We start from the raw sequence: 14,183 nt of genomic DNA on the forward strand, positions 1-14,183 counted from the left end.
ATCACGTAATTGCGTGATGTCTGCAAATCTGAATGAAACTTAAGTTTCAAGATAGTTGTCAGCAGACCGTTTATTTCGCGCAATGTTGCGTAGACTTGACAACTTGATTGTTGTTCCTGGTTGATATGGAAAAGCAGAGCTACAACACTGCATCCGCATATACACCGATGCATACTACTTCCCTGCGCCTGGCCTCTTTGAGGCTTTCTACAGCTGTGGATGCATTCCACTCACGACTCATAACCTGCTAAGCGGACGGCGGACGGCCGCGAGAGCGTGAGCCGGCCGAGAAATCATCGCCACGCATCAGCGCCCGCTGTTCGCTCCTAGCAGCCGCAGCCGGGCAGCGCCGATCAGGGCGACAGGCAGTGGGCCCAGTCGGGCCAGAAGCGCGCTCGCAGCCGCTCAAAGTAGCGCACCAGGCTGGGGAACTCGCACACCAGCCCGCCCACCGCCGGCGCGCAGCCGGTCATCAGCTGCGTCAGCTGACCGAACACGGCCGCGTCGTACGGCGTCACCTCGTCGCCGAGCAGGTACGGCCTGTCGCCGAGCAGATCGGCGAGGGCGGTCAGGTCGCGGTGCATCAGCGCGACCAGCTCCTCCCGGTCGCGGTCCCAGCCGATGCTGCGGAAGCTGGCCGTCGCCCAGAGCGCCGCCAGCGGCCGCAGCAGCCGGTAGCGGCGCCGGTAGCGCGGCGCCATCATCGGCACCAGGTGGCGCATGCCGTCGACGACGAAGCGGTGTGCAGCCATGGCCAGGACCAGGTGCTCGTCCAGCGCCACCTGGACGACGCGGCCGAGCGCGTGCTGCTGCGGTGTCAGCGCCCGGTACGCCGGCAGCGCATGCGGCCGCAGCGTCAGCAGGTGCTCTATGATCAGCTCCGAGTCGGTCACGTCGACGCCGTTGACCGTGATCCAGGGGCACTTGCCCTTGGGGCCGAGCGGCTTGCTCGTGTCCACCACGTACTGGAAGCCGGCCATGCGCAGGAACGTCTCCACCTTGAGCGCGAACGGCGACAAGTTGGGCGAGATGGCGGCGCGCGCGAACTGGTGCAGCACGACCACGTCGTGGCCGGCGGCGTCCCAGCGGCGGCGACGCTCGCGGCGCCGCCGCCGCTGCCGCAGCCACCTCACCGCGTAGACGGCGGCGAGAGCAGCGGCCAGCGCGGCCAGGCGGGGGAGCCGACCGCCGCCGCCGCCCCACGGGCCGAGCGGTGACCACCGGCACACCGGCCAGGCCATGGCGCGCGACGACACCCAGACAAGTCACAGGCCTCGGCGACAAAGGTAAGGCCGGCGCCGACGCACGCCGGGCGTCGCTCTTCGGGCGATCGATCCTGTCGCGTCGCGCAGACCGTACCGCTTTCGTGACAGCAGACTCCAAATCGGGCCCACCACGACGACCGGACTCAGGAGTCGGTGCCGCACCAAACTGACGTCTTCCGACGGTCGCTCGCCGGCTACCCAACGCCAACGGCGCGCGAGGCCCGACTACACCACAGGCTTGGCGCCGACCACGTGACGCCATCGCTGACCTTGGCGTCCGAGCCGGCAGGGGCGCAGCCAGGCCGCGCGCCGTCGGAGGCGCAGCGGCCAACGGAGACAGTCGGGTGCAGGGACGCGGCGCCACGATACAGCTGACGACGAGAACACCTACCGTACGGGGGGAGGAGCTCAACAATACCGTGCCCGGCCACGGCCATAGCGAGCTGATGGTAGAGCATGGCGGCCGGCCCGACTCAGGCTGATAAATAAATACGCAGCCGCCGGACGGGTTTCGACTGCACTCTGAAACGAAGATCTCAGTTCGTTGCATGCAGCATGGGATGGCATCCGTTGCATGGCAAGTATCCAGCAGCCATAGCAGGTCCCTTTGACGGTACCCATATGGGTACTCGTGTTCGTACACGAATGCGTATCGAAGAACTATGGACTCTCGTCTGATCCACCTTTGGGCCGAGATACATCGGGCCTTCTGACTTTTTGTGCTTGCCAAATGTCAACTTAAATGCACCGTACACTGTGACACGAAAGGAAGGATTTAGATATCGATGTGCCAACCCAAAAGGCATTTACCTAAACGTTATATTGTCTGGAGTATCGGCGAATAAACCGTGCACTAGACGCCCGTCCGGCGCTCATTGGTGACTGTTGGGCATGTGGCCGCTGGATGTACACCATGCCTTTTCGGTCGCGAAAACGATTGCTTTGAGACCGCTTGAATTTAGAGTTATTTGCTGCCGACATTATGAGTCATACCATGTACCGCTGAAGAGGTCAAAGATTGCCAATTGGGGTTTATTTCATTGGTTTTGCGTCGTCATTGGTGCGGCGCGAATTCGGTGTTCTGAATTCTCTTGATGCTGAGCTCCCTGGAAGTTATCGGGGGCATCGAATACCCTAAAACGCGTCGTTGAAGATTTGGTCCGTGACTCGGGGCCACACTGGTTTCCGCTAGGAGCTAAATTTTCCATGTTCCATCATCTCCGGTCCATTGCGAACACGACAGCGGCCGCTGGTCAGTTATATGACGTCTTGTTGGTGTGGACTGTGCTTGTTGGACGGTGCTGAAATTTTGCAAATTGTTGTTGGCTGCATTTGCATGCTAGTTTCCTTCACTGTCATCAGGAAACACCAAATTTCAACTGGCAGGATCTTGCTATCTCCGCGGGTTTAATGACAGGATGCGCTGCGAAAAGGCACCAAGATAGGCAATTTCATCCTATAGCAGCCTGTTAAAATTTTAAGAAAATCGGAAAGTACCGCAATGAACATTATAATACGAACACGAGTACGTCGCTCACTTACTACAGATCAGGGACACCAAAATGGCCGGATGGCAGCTCAGCCCGTGAAATCGATCGGAAATTTACATCCGAGTTGTGCCGGATCACTGGAATAACTGAACACATGCAACGTGGTGGTGCGGCGATGGTGATGCACGTGACAGTGGAAAGACAAGTTTTTCTACCGGTTTGAGTAAATGAAAAGTGAAGAAAATACATTTGTCTAGGATAGGGATAGGCGGCTCATAGGATAGGTCTTTTAGTTCTTTTAGTTTATGCTACGTAGAAGGCAGGGACTAAATCGCGCGATTATTTTTAAACATATAAATCGCGTTATTCCCGCGATCGGCTGAGCAAGATTTGAGAGCAGACTGCGAAAGAGAAAGTGATTAGCGGATAAGCAAGTGATTTGCTAAGCCATGAACGCCCGGCATCAAGTTCTTGGACCAAAGGGAGCTAGAGACGTTCCACGCTCAAAAACATAAGGCTCGTAGGGCGGCTTGAGTTGACGAGACGGCTGGAGGTCAGCCGGCGAGTGCTCTTTGGCAGGCTCTGGTGATACGATGGTGCACTTGAACGTACCACGTCTACTTGCAAGATGTCTTACTAGCGCGTTAGAAAACACCGCTGTACGATTACTAACAGAAAAAGTGAAATATATTGTCTCTGAAGCAGCAATGAGACGTACAAACACCGAATTTTTTCCTTGGCGGTTGGACAGAATCAGCGGCGCCTCATAGTCACGCGGACGTCCATATTCCCAACTCCTCAGGCACTCCTCAGGAAGCATGGCCGCTGCTGAGGATGCCGGCGCCCACTGCGGCGCAGCCAGCTCCGTGCACCGCTTCGCTGTGGCAGCGTACAGCGCCGACCCGGGCGCCCACTGTGGCGCGGCAAGCTCGGCGCACCGCTGGGCTCCCTCGCCGGACAGCAGCAGCCAGGACTCGGGACCCCACTGCGGAGCCGCCGACTCCACCCACCGCTGGGAGGCGAGGGACGAGGAGGACGCTGCGGTGACAGACCCCGGCGCCCACTGCGGCGCGGCGAATTCGTCTTACCGGTGGGAAGCGTGGGAGGAGGAGGACGACGACAACGCGGCCTTGGAGCCGGGGGCCCACTGTGGCACGGCGAACTCGTCTCACCGCTGGGAGATAGCAGCGGACGTCGCTGACCCGGGGGCTCACTGCGGCGCCGCCCACTCAGCGCTCCGCTGGCAGGGGGCAGAAGACGCGACCAAGGAAGCGGACGCCCACTGCGGCGCGGCCCAGTCAGCACACCGCTGGGCGGAGGCGGAGGGCGGCGCGTCGCCGGCCTCCCCGCAGGGAGAGACGGAGCAGCCCGGCCAAGCGGAGAAGACCGCGGAGTCCGCATCGCGTGCGTCATCCGCGTCCTCCGCCTCCGACATCAGCGACCTGGGCTGGGAACAGAGCCCGTCGTCCGGGCTGCTGCCGCCCTCGGATGTCGCCGCCGAGCGCTGCCTGAAGAAGCGTGCCGAGGCGGGGGACCGCCGCGCGGTCTTCTACCTGGGCCAGCTGTACTTCGACACGGGGAACTTCGAACGCGCCAAGGAACACTTCCTTCCGATCGCGGCCCAGAACATTTACGCGCAGTACCAGCTGGGCGTCATGCTTTTCGAAGGCTTGGGCTTCGAGCAGGATTTGAAAAAGGGCTTCAGGTTCATGCTTACGGTGGCTCACAGCGTTCCGAAAACTCCCGAGCACGAGGAGACGATCCACAAGGCGCAGTACAACGTCGCCAGGGCTTACTTCATGGGATTCGGCGCGCCGAGCAGCGAGGACGACGGACGAAGGTAATCCTAGCGCGACTGCTGGCCGCCGAGCGGCGGGTGCGGCGCCGAGCTGGCGCCTCCTGTCGCCGCGCCGGCAAAGCTGCGCCGCTGAAAGGGCGTCTATCGCCGCAGATGGCTGGACCGAGCCGCCGCCGACGGCACCCGCCGGGGCAGCGTCAAGGCGCAGACCATGCTGGCCATGCTGTTCGCCCGGAGGGACACCCTGGACTTGGAGAAGTCCTTCCACTGGCACTCGGAGGCCACCGGCAACGGCAGTCTGGAGTCACAAGGTAGGGCGTGGCGGGTAGCTGAGAGTCCCGGGCACAGCAGGGGCAACGGTACACAGGTTCGGGACACGAGTTAAAGCGGTCTGGTCTGGGCTCCTGGCGGCCAGACGTAAATCCTACAACTGCAGCCTTGTTTTCCCCCGTCATGTCCGCTGATGTGAAGGGTTGAATGGGGGGGGGGGGGGAGCGTCAGGCGGGTTCACAACGGGTCAGGTCGACAACAAGAGTCGAATCATGTGGGTCTGCAACACCCGATGCCGGCCTGACACGGCTGGGGAGGATACGGCCTTACGCCTTCCGCGCTCTAAGTGTTTGTCCCCCTGCAATGAATGTCTTAAGACCGGTTCGAGTCCATTTTGGTAGGGATACTGGCTGTGACAGCCCCCAGGGTCTCAGGTCTTGCAAACACAGTGACACTAAGGCGGCTACTGGTAAGGGTTGGTGGGCCTCTGGTGCGAAAGGTCTCCGCTGTATGAAAGATGAAAGACGCTTCTGTCGTTGATAAGGATGACCTGCTTATAGGAGTGCCACTCTGCATACCGACCAAACGAGTTGAATACAATTCTGGTTCCTACATTTTACAGAAGGCTGGGCGATCATGTTCTGTCATAAACGGTATAAAATCATAATCTCCAAGACTGAGACTTGCTGCCTGTTGTGAGCTATTCAGCGGCAGTTTTGTCTCGGAGCTCTGCTGTTGTTTGGCCTGAAGGCTCCAAGGCTTACATCGAAACGCGTCTCCCAACAGAACACCATGTTCCAATGCCTAAGCTGTAGCAATTGCGAGCCACGCTTTTCTTCTAAAGATTCGCCTTACAAACGCAGCGACTTCGAGGCCGAGCTCTGCCGGCGCGCCCTCCATCTGACCGGTGCGCGTCGCTGCCGCAGGTGCGCTGGGCGTGATGTACTTGTACGGTCTGGGGGTGCGGAGGGACCTGGTCGCAGCCCGCCTCTGCTTGACGCAGGCGGCGCGGCGCGGCAACATCTACGCGACCGGCCAGCTGGCGCTCTTCTACTACCGCTTCCGCTTCTACCAGCACGCCGTGCGCTTCGGCACGCACCTGGCGCGCTTCGAGGCGGCGGACGTGGCGGAGCTGGCGCGCCAGTCCGAGTGTCTGCCCGGCTACGTGCGCCGCGGCCTGGCTACCGGCTGTTACGTGCTGTCGCGCTGCCAGCTGCTGGGCCAGGGCGGGCTGGCGGCCGACGGCGAGCGCGGCCGCCTCCTCGGGGGCCGAGCCGCAGAACTCGATGCGGCCACGGCCGACCGGCTCCAGCGGCTCTTCGTGAACGGGCCCTGGAGCTGCGCCAGCTATCCCGACTTGGGCGTCGAGGTCTAGCGGCGGCTGGGCGTCCCGGCTGGTCGTCGATGTCCCTCGCGGTGCTGCGGGTCCCGGTTCCCCACACCCGGCGAAAACGGCACGGTTTTGTAGTGCTTGCCGCTTGTCCAGCATTGATAGTGCTTATGAAACGGATAGGAAGCAGTGTTATCGGCACAAATAGATATTTACATGCATATGCGTGGTTGCATGGAGGGACACACAATCGCGTTTTTTTTTTCTAAGGCGACTTTTGAGACCGAGGACAAGACAGTATTCCCCGACAAATACGGAGGAAGGTCTCGGAAAGTGGGAGCGCCATACAAACTTTGATCCTTTCATGCGTTGCCATAGGCTTAATGCTCAGCATTCTTGGAAAGGAGAGGAGCTCGGCGCCCACGGAACATCCCGTTCCGATGACAATGGTTCCGCAGAGGCGAGCACTTCTCCGGAATGCCAGTTCCACCATGCAGGCATGCTTCTTAGACTGTGAGCAATTGCTTACGCACACCCACTTAACCCTGCACTCTGCCAACTTACCAGCTCTTGAGAAAGGTAGGATGAAGAAAAATGCATCACAGTGGTATACACCGGCATGGATCCCCAGGTAAAGTAATCGAGTGTCGGTGTCACCAGACGGTATGGGTTGATAAGCCATTGGCGTGGGACGTTGCTCACAGGGCACGGAAGGCTCACAGTAAAAGAAAAATACAAATCGCCGTCAGCAAAACTATCATGGCGCAGCTGTTACGAATCTCGCTTGCGATGTTTACATTGCCGGCTGTACGTGAGGTCGCATGAGCTGAGTTTGCGTGCTGATTGATGCACGTTTCCTGTCGTATTATGTGTTCTAAGCATTTTTTAGCCGTAACGCCATGAAATGCAGCTTTTGGCGAGCTGCATAAAACCAACATGTTAGCTGGGGCAGGCTGGGCGAGCTTTGCTGTTTCTGGTTGACATAGTTTGGCCCCACTATTTTGTTTGTTTTGACGTCCAGCCCGATGTTATCGTTTATTTTTCCCCACCGTGAGTCACAAGTATATTTATTTTTACTGTTTTTGTTTCAGAGCTACTCGAAGAATTTTCAGTTTATTTTTTCTGACCTGGAAGAACTTTGTGGCCTGGTTCACTATTAATCATGGGCTTTGATGTCAAAAGGTAGGTGTTCATGGTAGTTACTGGTGATCTGCATTTATTGGATACACTGGGCTGTCATTTTTATTTATGTATCATGCTTACAGCTGCTAAGTAATGATTCTGACTTAGGAAGGTCTGAAAAACTGCAATGGTCCACAGCTGAAATCTAAACAGCTTATAGTGGCTTCCACACTTAATATTTTAGGAAGTGCAAGGCCTGTAAATGAATCTCTCCTGAGAATATCACCATATCTGACAGCTTTGTAGGTTCACTAGCTATGTAATAAGCTACAGCTGCCTGGTTGACCACTACGAAGCATAGCTCACTGCCAATATGATTCTGACTGATGACTTGTATGTCAATCACTGTGCACACTATGCTACTGGGTATGATAATTAGTTTGGGTATGTGACCTGAGTGTTCTTTAGAGGTCAAGCATCAAACGCATAAGCATCCTGGTCCTGCTATTCAGGAAAAACAATGCTACTTTAGCAGGAAGCTTTTGTCAGCATATCTTAGCATATGTGGTTATTATGTCACATAAGAATGCCATTCCTGGCTGACCATCTTGTCCTATTTCCAATTTCTGAAATTAAAAGATGATGATAAGGCTCAAAGTGACAGTGTATTTCATGTATGCTACTACTGTGTGGTGTCACAGGCAGCATGCATATGCCACCCCTAAATGTTATGCTGGCATGAATAGTTTTGTTAACATCATAAATTTTGTTGAGTAGCTCCTGGACCATTCAGTAAGGTGTAGTGCAATACCAGGTAGTGCATATTTAGCTGTTTTCAATACTGATTTGAAAATTGTGACTTGTTATCATTATGTCAGGTCTTAAGTTGTGTATGGCTTCATTTACACATGTCCTCATCCAGTGGTCCTGAAGCTGTGAATTAGCAGTAAATTTGATGTTTTTAGCTCCTTTGATCTTTGGAAAGATAATTTACAGTGATGGTAAAAAAAGAGATCAAAGATCTCAGTTGAAGTTAAGCCGGTGTCTGCAATCAGTGTTTAACATGTCAACATCAAGGTGTTGAAACATTTTACAGGTTCCTTGTTCTTGCCATCCTCATAGTGTAGGAGGCAGGCATGATCTCTCCTTTGCAGAATCCATGCATGATGTATTAGATCAAATATTTCCAAACAGGATGGTGCATGAAATGCAATTATGAGCTACACTTTAAATCAGTTTATTACACCTCATTGTTGACCAATCAGGTTAGGTTAACTGATATATATATATATATATATATATATATATATATATATATATCAATATATATATATATATATATATATATATGTATATATTTGGTGGTGCCATATATAATGGTATTTGGCACCATGTGTGGCCACATCTGTGTAGTTTTGTGTCTATTTGCAGAGAAAAGCAGAAGAAATTTAAAAAGTTGTTCTGTCACTGTAAGCAGCTCAATTGGAGGTTACCTCACATCAGTCCATATTTGTCACGACCCTGACCTCAGATGGCCATGAGTATGCTAGGGTTCATGATATTTTATGAGATTTTGGATGGCTTCATGATTATATTACAACCTGGAAGAAGTAGTGGTATATTGGTATGTTATTTTTAAGATAAGCAACATAAATTTTGCAGAAGTTCTGAATGATGTTGCATGGTTACATCTTTATTTTATTCGTTTGTTAGCTCATCAAGTCAGAAATCAGTAGGCAATGGCATTTAAAGGTGGAGAAGCCAGGGAAGTTCATGTGTAATGAACAAATTTGTCATTTCAGGCTGGATATTTACCGCAAGGTGCCGAAGGACCTGACACAGCCAACTGTTTCGGGCGCCATCATTTCTGTCTGCTGCTGCAGCTTCATGTTCCTGCTGCTGGTTTCTGAGCTCTGGAATTTCATTTCTCCAGATATGTAGGTGTTGCTGATTTTGCTGTTTTGTATTGTATGTTGTTTTCCACAACCATATTTTCTGTTGTCTGATTGGTGGCTGACACATGCCATCAGCTGCGGTGTTGGCTTCAATTATGTTCACTGAATGTGAACTGACTAGGCAATAATATGACATTGCTTACATTGTTAGAGGTGGAGTTTGTGGCAGCAGGTGTTATATTGTCATTAACCATGTGGAAATTTGTGAATAACATTGTGTCATAGCAACAGCAGTGAGCATGTGTGTGCATGTTTGCTATTGCTGGACGCGTGTGTCCATTGGACGCACTTGCATGTTTGCTGTTGTTGTTGGTATTGTTGAACGCGTGTTTCCGTTGGACGCGTACACCACTGACGCCTGGTGAGGCCGGCAGCGTGTCTGACCTGTTAGTGGACAACCCTGGCAACCAGTCGGGCAGGATCGCGGTCCACCTGGAGATCTCGCTTCCCCGCCTGCAGTGTCAGTGTGAGTATCGGCCGCCGAGAGCGCCAGAGCGGCTGCTGGATGCCGATGACGATGTGACTCATTGTTGGACTCCAGTAGCGTTAGAATCAATGTTTGCTGCTGGGAGCGTGGCAGCTGGTGCCGACCAATGGTGCGGGCGCGAAAAGACTGAGTACTGGCTGCTGGGGGTATGAGAGTGTTGTGGGCTGATGCTGAAGGCCCATAACCTTCTTCATTAAGAGGGCTGACTGTCGCGAGCCTCGCGGCTCCTTCACTGCGCGGAAGCTCCCTGCATTCACTTGGCTGTCCATGTCGGGCTGTTCCTACGATCTTGCAGTGGCACTGCAGCATCCATATGCTGTGGCGTGCTAGCTTAACTGTTAGCTTTCTGGCCCGTGTGTTTTCCGTCTGGTATGTTACGCTGATGTGCTGGTAATTCTTTATCAGCCACCAGTCAAAAGAACAGGGTAGGGAGACCGAAATTGTTGAGCGTCGTTAAGATCGTCCGTGTTGCGCGGTACAACAGGGTCAGGTGATCGTGCATGTCTCCAGATGTCGGCCTGGATATCCAGGATGACCAGGGCAGGCACGAGGTCGGAATGGTGGAGAACACCAAGAAAACGCCCGTCTTGTCCGGGGCCGGGTGTCTGATGGTGGCCGACTTCCAGATCAACAAAGTGCCAGGTCAGCCTCTAACCTACATCACACCACGTAACCCACAGTTGCATCCGTGAGTTCAGAGTTCCTAGGTGTTTTAATGGTCTATCGACAGCCAAACTACCGGGAGATGCTGACTGGTTAAATGACGTTATAGTGCACACACTGGTTATCCTAACAATATTTGACGTTGAAAGCTGGTTGTATGATCACGGCTTGTGTAACTGCTCTCGAGCAGCCTCAAGACCCCTACGAGCTCTTCGGACCCCCTCTACCGTCTGACCCCGCCTGACCGCCGCCTGACCGCCACCTGACGGCTGCCCGACGGCCGTCTGACGGCCGTCTGACCGCCGCCTGACGGCCGTCTGAACGCCGCCCGACGGCCGTCTGACCGCCGTCCGACGGCCGTCTGACCGCCGCCCGACGGCCGTCTGACCCCGCCTGACGGCCGTCTGACCGCCGCCCGACGGCCGTCTGACCGCCGCCCGACGGCCGTCTGACCCCGCCTGACGGCCGTCTGACCGCCGCCCGACGGCCGTCTGACCGCCGCCCGACGGCCGTCTGACCGCCGCCCGACGGCCGTCTGACCGCCGCCCGACGGCCGTCTGAAGGCCGCCTGACCCCGCCCGCCGCAGGTAACTTCCACGTGTCGACGCACTCGTCGCGCCAGAAGCCGGCCGAGGCGGACTTCGCGCACGTAGTGCACGAGCTGCGCTTCGGCCGGCGCGTGTCGGCCGACCGGCTGCCGATGGCCAGCTTCAGCCCGCTGTCTGAGCGGCACGCGCTCGACTCGCCCGGTTAGTCGCCGGAGCTGGGGGGGGGGGGGGGAGGGGGAGAGGAGGAGGCCGACCCAGCTGCCCGCTGTCCGAGCGGCACGCGCTCGACTCGCCCGGTAAGTCGCCGGAGCTGGGGGGGGGGGGGGGGGGCAAAGGGGGGAGAAGGCCGACCCACCGCAGGGCATGCGGGGCGCTCACGCGGCGGTAGCTGGAAGTTCTGCTGGGTCGTTGCCGGCGACCCGAGTAGGAAGCCGTGACTCTGCGGTGTGGACTGTGTTTTTCGTAAGCACTGCCGGTGTCCGTGTGTGGCTCGCGCTGTCCGTATGGCTCCTCCACTCTCCTTACGCTCCGCTCGCTCTGTCCGTGTGTGCTCGGTGGCCTCCCCTGACGTCGGTTCGTCTTCTGGCAGCCTCTGCGTCGCACGACTACATCATGAAGGTGGTGCCGACCGTATACGTGGACCTGAGCGGCGTCGAGCTGGTATCCTATCAGTACACCTACGTTTCCCGGGTACGTCATTGGCTGTCGAGAACCGGCCGGACTTGGTGATGGCGGTAGAGTTGTACGTCAGATAGAAGATAAGATAGAAAATGAAATTCTGTCGTGGAATTTTTCTCCCGGTCGCTTGCTGTCACTCCAAATGCCCAATGGCCGCTCATTTGTTGTTTCTGCTGTCGACTGATAGCGCAGAATGTGTTATTTGCGTGTACTTTGTGACATCAAGCTGTCTTATTTTGATGCTGCATACTACGCCATCCGCGCATCGACTGCTATTCTTGTTGCTTTCTTGGAACGCATTGGTCTTGGTTATTGCCATGCCTCCAAATCACTCGTGCGTCTCTCGGGCGTAACGGCACCGCCGCCCGCCTGCGTCCGTCGCGTCCCCGCGGGCCGTGTTCGATTCCGGCTGACGGCGCTCACAGTCAGCGCCGTCCGCCCGTCTGTGGCCGTCGCCCCCTCGCCGGCTGTGTTCGGCTCCGGCTGACGGCGCTGACATTCGATACCGCCGCCCGCCTGTCTGCGTCCGCCGTCTCCCCGCCGGCCGTGTTCGGCTCCGGCTGACGGCGCTGACGGTGCGCTGCGCTGCTGCAGGCGCGCTCGCAGCTGGGTCGGGCGCCGGCCATCTGGTTCAAGTACGACCTGAACCCGATCACAGTGCGCTACCACGAGCGTCGGCCGCCCGTCTACACCTTCATCACGACTGTGAGCTGGGGCGGGGTGAGACGGGAGGGTGGGCGGGTCCGTTTGCAGGGGACGGTGCTGGGGTTGGCTGGTGCGCTTGGTCCGGCCACGACCCGGTCCGAGAGCGCAGATTGAATGGATGTGCCGCGGCATGAAATGCGATCTCTTTGTGCGAAGCGCTCAAGACGCCTAACTTTTCTTTATGTCACCGCCCAGAACGTGGATTCGTGCTTTGATCTTTCCGCTCCCGTTGCTCAGAACTTAAGCAGCGGGCCTTCCTGTAGGCGCTTTGTGTTCGATTCACACGATTCATGGTACCGACGCACAACTCGAAAATTCATGAGCGGAGCCATTGAAAGCGAACTGAAGGGAGAGTTGCAGCCAACACAGGCTCTTCTGGGGACGGCAGGGTTTCATGTTATTCCGACATCAACAAGCGTGTCCATAAAAATGTGCAGGCTGCATGTCAGTACATGCTGATGTTTCTCGGGCCGAACTTGCTGTCAGCATGTCTGCCTTGCCGAGATGTTGTGTGGTGTGGGATGCATCCCACGGCCGCTCGCCATGGCCCTACCCATCTGAACTCACCCCTGGGCGATGTGCGCGGCGCTCGAGACAAATGTGGCGCTCGAGACAGACGGTCGTCCGGTCCGCCCGCCAGGTGTGCGCCATCGTGGGCGGCACGTTCACCGTGGCCGGCATCGTCGACTCCGCCGTCTTCACCGCCTCCGAGATGTTCAAGAAGTTCGAGTTGGGCAAGCTGACGTAACGCTCTGGACGGGGCCGGACCGGTTCAGCGGCGCCGGCTAGGCAGAGCAGGGGCAGCGCCGACCGGTGGAACGCCGGCTAGGCGGAGGGACGGGCCGTGCAGCGGAGAGGGGAGAGACCGTGTGTAAGGGGGGGGGGGGGGCGTGGGAAGCAGCCGAACGCCGGCGGCTGCGGTGCTGGGGTTCGCGGCGCGGGGTGGGTTGGTGGGATTGCGCTGGTGGGAGCGGGGTCGTCGTAGGCTGTCAGCGAGCGGGGCTGTGCTTTGGCCGGCTATGGGAGCCCGGAAAGAACCGGCCGTTTTTGAATTGTTTTAGGCCGTAGCTAGGTGTGGTTGTTGCTGTATTTTTATACTCAGATCACGTGCATTTCTGTTTCAGTTGAGGTGGTGTTAAGGAGGCTGCATTGCTGTGTGCAATTGCGAGAATTTGTTTGTGCTTGAGCGTGTACAATGTTGCGATAGCTGACATTGTTGTGCTCTTCAAAATGTACAACGACGTTTTATGGCATCAGGGAAGTTGTTGACTCAACCGTTCTGCACATCTGATCGTGAGCTATCACACCCCCTAAATATTTTGTACCTTCCTGGCCCATTCATCATTTACCGTAGTAATGTGCAAGCCATGTTGTTTTGCTGAAGCTGGGCGTTTTCAGTTTCAACTCAGCCAAAGTCAGCTGGTAACAAAGCATTGTTCATCGCTGTTCGTCAACACCCTATTCGGTCTTATCTTTTACCGCGTTTTGATGCAACGCATTTTTAACTTTCTGCCATATCCTTCCGTTAGATATATCTGGGGCGCGTCTTACTTTGTAACTGTCGGTCAAGCAGCTTGATTGGCACAGACTTCAGTGTGTGCTCTTTCCAGTGCTGGCCGTGCCCTGTCCATATGCAGAAAGTTAGCTGCTCCTGGCTGTGCCAGCCGGCGATTGGTCTCAGCATTTGACACGGCCTTTCGCAAAAGTGATATCGTCTGCTCCCAGCGAGACATTTAGACGCGCTGGATTTGTTGGATTTGGGTGTCGCTGATGTCCCTCTTTCGACAAACCTCGTGCGCCGCTCTCGCCTGCCGCGTGCCTACACTTTATACTTGGCGCTCAGAAGGGTTCTTTGGAGTCGGTGTTTTAGTC

The 14,183-nt window shown here is 56.1% G+C and overlaps 3 protein-coding genes across 3 annotated transcripts; 2 read left to right on the plus strand and 1 right to left on the minus strand.

Moving 5' to 3' along the window:
* Window positions 1–230: 230 nt before the first annotated feature.
* LOC119090183 (failed axon connections homolog) lies at window positions 231–1,966 on the minus strand. The gene is made up of 4 exons (XM_037212974.1): window positions 1,949–1,966; window positions 1,535–1,636; window positions 491–1,046; window positions 231–244 (listed from the first exon to the last, which is right to left on the minus strand). The coding sequence occupies exons 1-4, from the start codon at window positions 1,964–1,966 to the stop codon at window positions 231–233; spliced, it is 690 nt and encodes a 229-aa protein (XP_037068869.1).
* Window positions 1,967–4,453: 2,487 nt separating this feature from the next.
* LOC119089749 (LRP2-binding protein) lies at window positions 4,454–6,388 on the plus strand. Its single transcript, XM_037212560.1, has 3 exons — window positions 4,454–4,595; window positions 4,707–4,864; window positions 5,750–6,388. The coding sequence occupies exons 1-3, from the start codon at window positions 4,465–4,467 to the stop codon at window positions 6,196–6,198; spliced, it is 738 nt and encodes a 245-aa protein (XP_037068455.1). The 5' UTR covers window positions 4,454–4,464; the 3' UTR covers window positions 6,199–6,388.
* Window positions 6,389–7,265: 877 nt separating this feature from the next.
* On the plus strand, window positions 7,266–13,175 carry LOC119090363 (endoplasmic reticulum-Golgi intermediate compartment protein 1). Its single transcript, XM_037213164.1, has 8 exons — window positions 7,266–7,335; window positions 9,078–9,212; window positions 9,605–9,696; window positions 10,228–10,359; window positions 10,968–11,129; window positions 11,518–11,618; window positions 12,201–12,311; window positions 12,952–13,175. Exons 1-8 carry the CDS (start codon window positions 7,316–7,318, stop codon window positions 13,057–13,059), a joined length of 861 nt encoding a protein of 286 aa, XP_037069059.1. The 5' UTR covers window positions 7,266–7,315; the 3' UTR covers window positions 13,060–13,175.
* Window positions 13,176–14,183: the final 1,008 nt, after the last annotated feature.

The sequence above is a fragment of the Pollicipes pollicipes genome, unplaced genomic scaffold, assembly GCF_011947565.3.
Source record: "Pollicipes pollicipes isolate AB1234 unplaced genomic scaffold, Ppol_2.1 Scaffold_3087;HRSCAF=3621_pilon_pilon_pilon, whole genome shotgun sequence".
NCBI lineage: Eukaryota > Metazoa > Arthropoda > Thecostraca > Pollicipedomorpha > Pollicipedidae > Pollicipes > Pollicipes pollicipes.

Excerpts from the sequence above, each read along its gene's own strand:
- LOC119090183 (XM_037212974.1), bottom strand. Across the intron at positions 1,047-1,534 it reads CTGCCGGCTCGGACGCCAAG|TTCGCGCGCGCCGCCATCTC; the intron begins GTCAGCGATGGC and ends GTGCTGCACCAG.
- LOC119089749 (XM_037212560.1), top strand. The coding sequence starts at position 4,465 with ATGCTTACGGTGGCTCACAGCGTTCCGAAAACTCCCGAGCACGAGGAG. Across the intron at positions 4,596-4,706 it reads AGCGAGGACGACGGACGAAG|ATGGCTGGACCGAGCCGCCG; the intron begins GTAATCCTAGCG and ends CTATCGCCGCAG. Across the intron at positions 4,865-5,749 it reads CGGCAGTCTGGAGTCACAAG|GTGCGCTGGGCGTGATGTAC; the intron begins GTAGGGCGTGGC and ends TCGCTGCCGCAG.
- LOC119090363 (XM_037213164.1), top strand. The coding sequence starts at position 7,316 with ATGGGCTTTGATGTCAAAAG. Across the intron at positions 9,697-10,227 it reads TCCCCGCCTGCAGTGTCAGT|ATGTCGGCCTGGATATCCAG; the intron begins GTGAGTATCGGC and ends GCATGTCTCCAG. Across the intron at positions 12,312-12,951 it reads TCTACACCTTCATCACGACT|GTGTGCGCCATCGTGGGCGG; the intron begins GTGAGCTGGGGC and ends TCCGCCCGCCAG.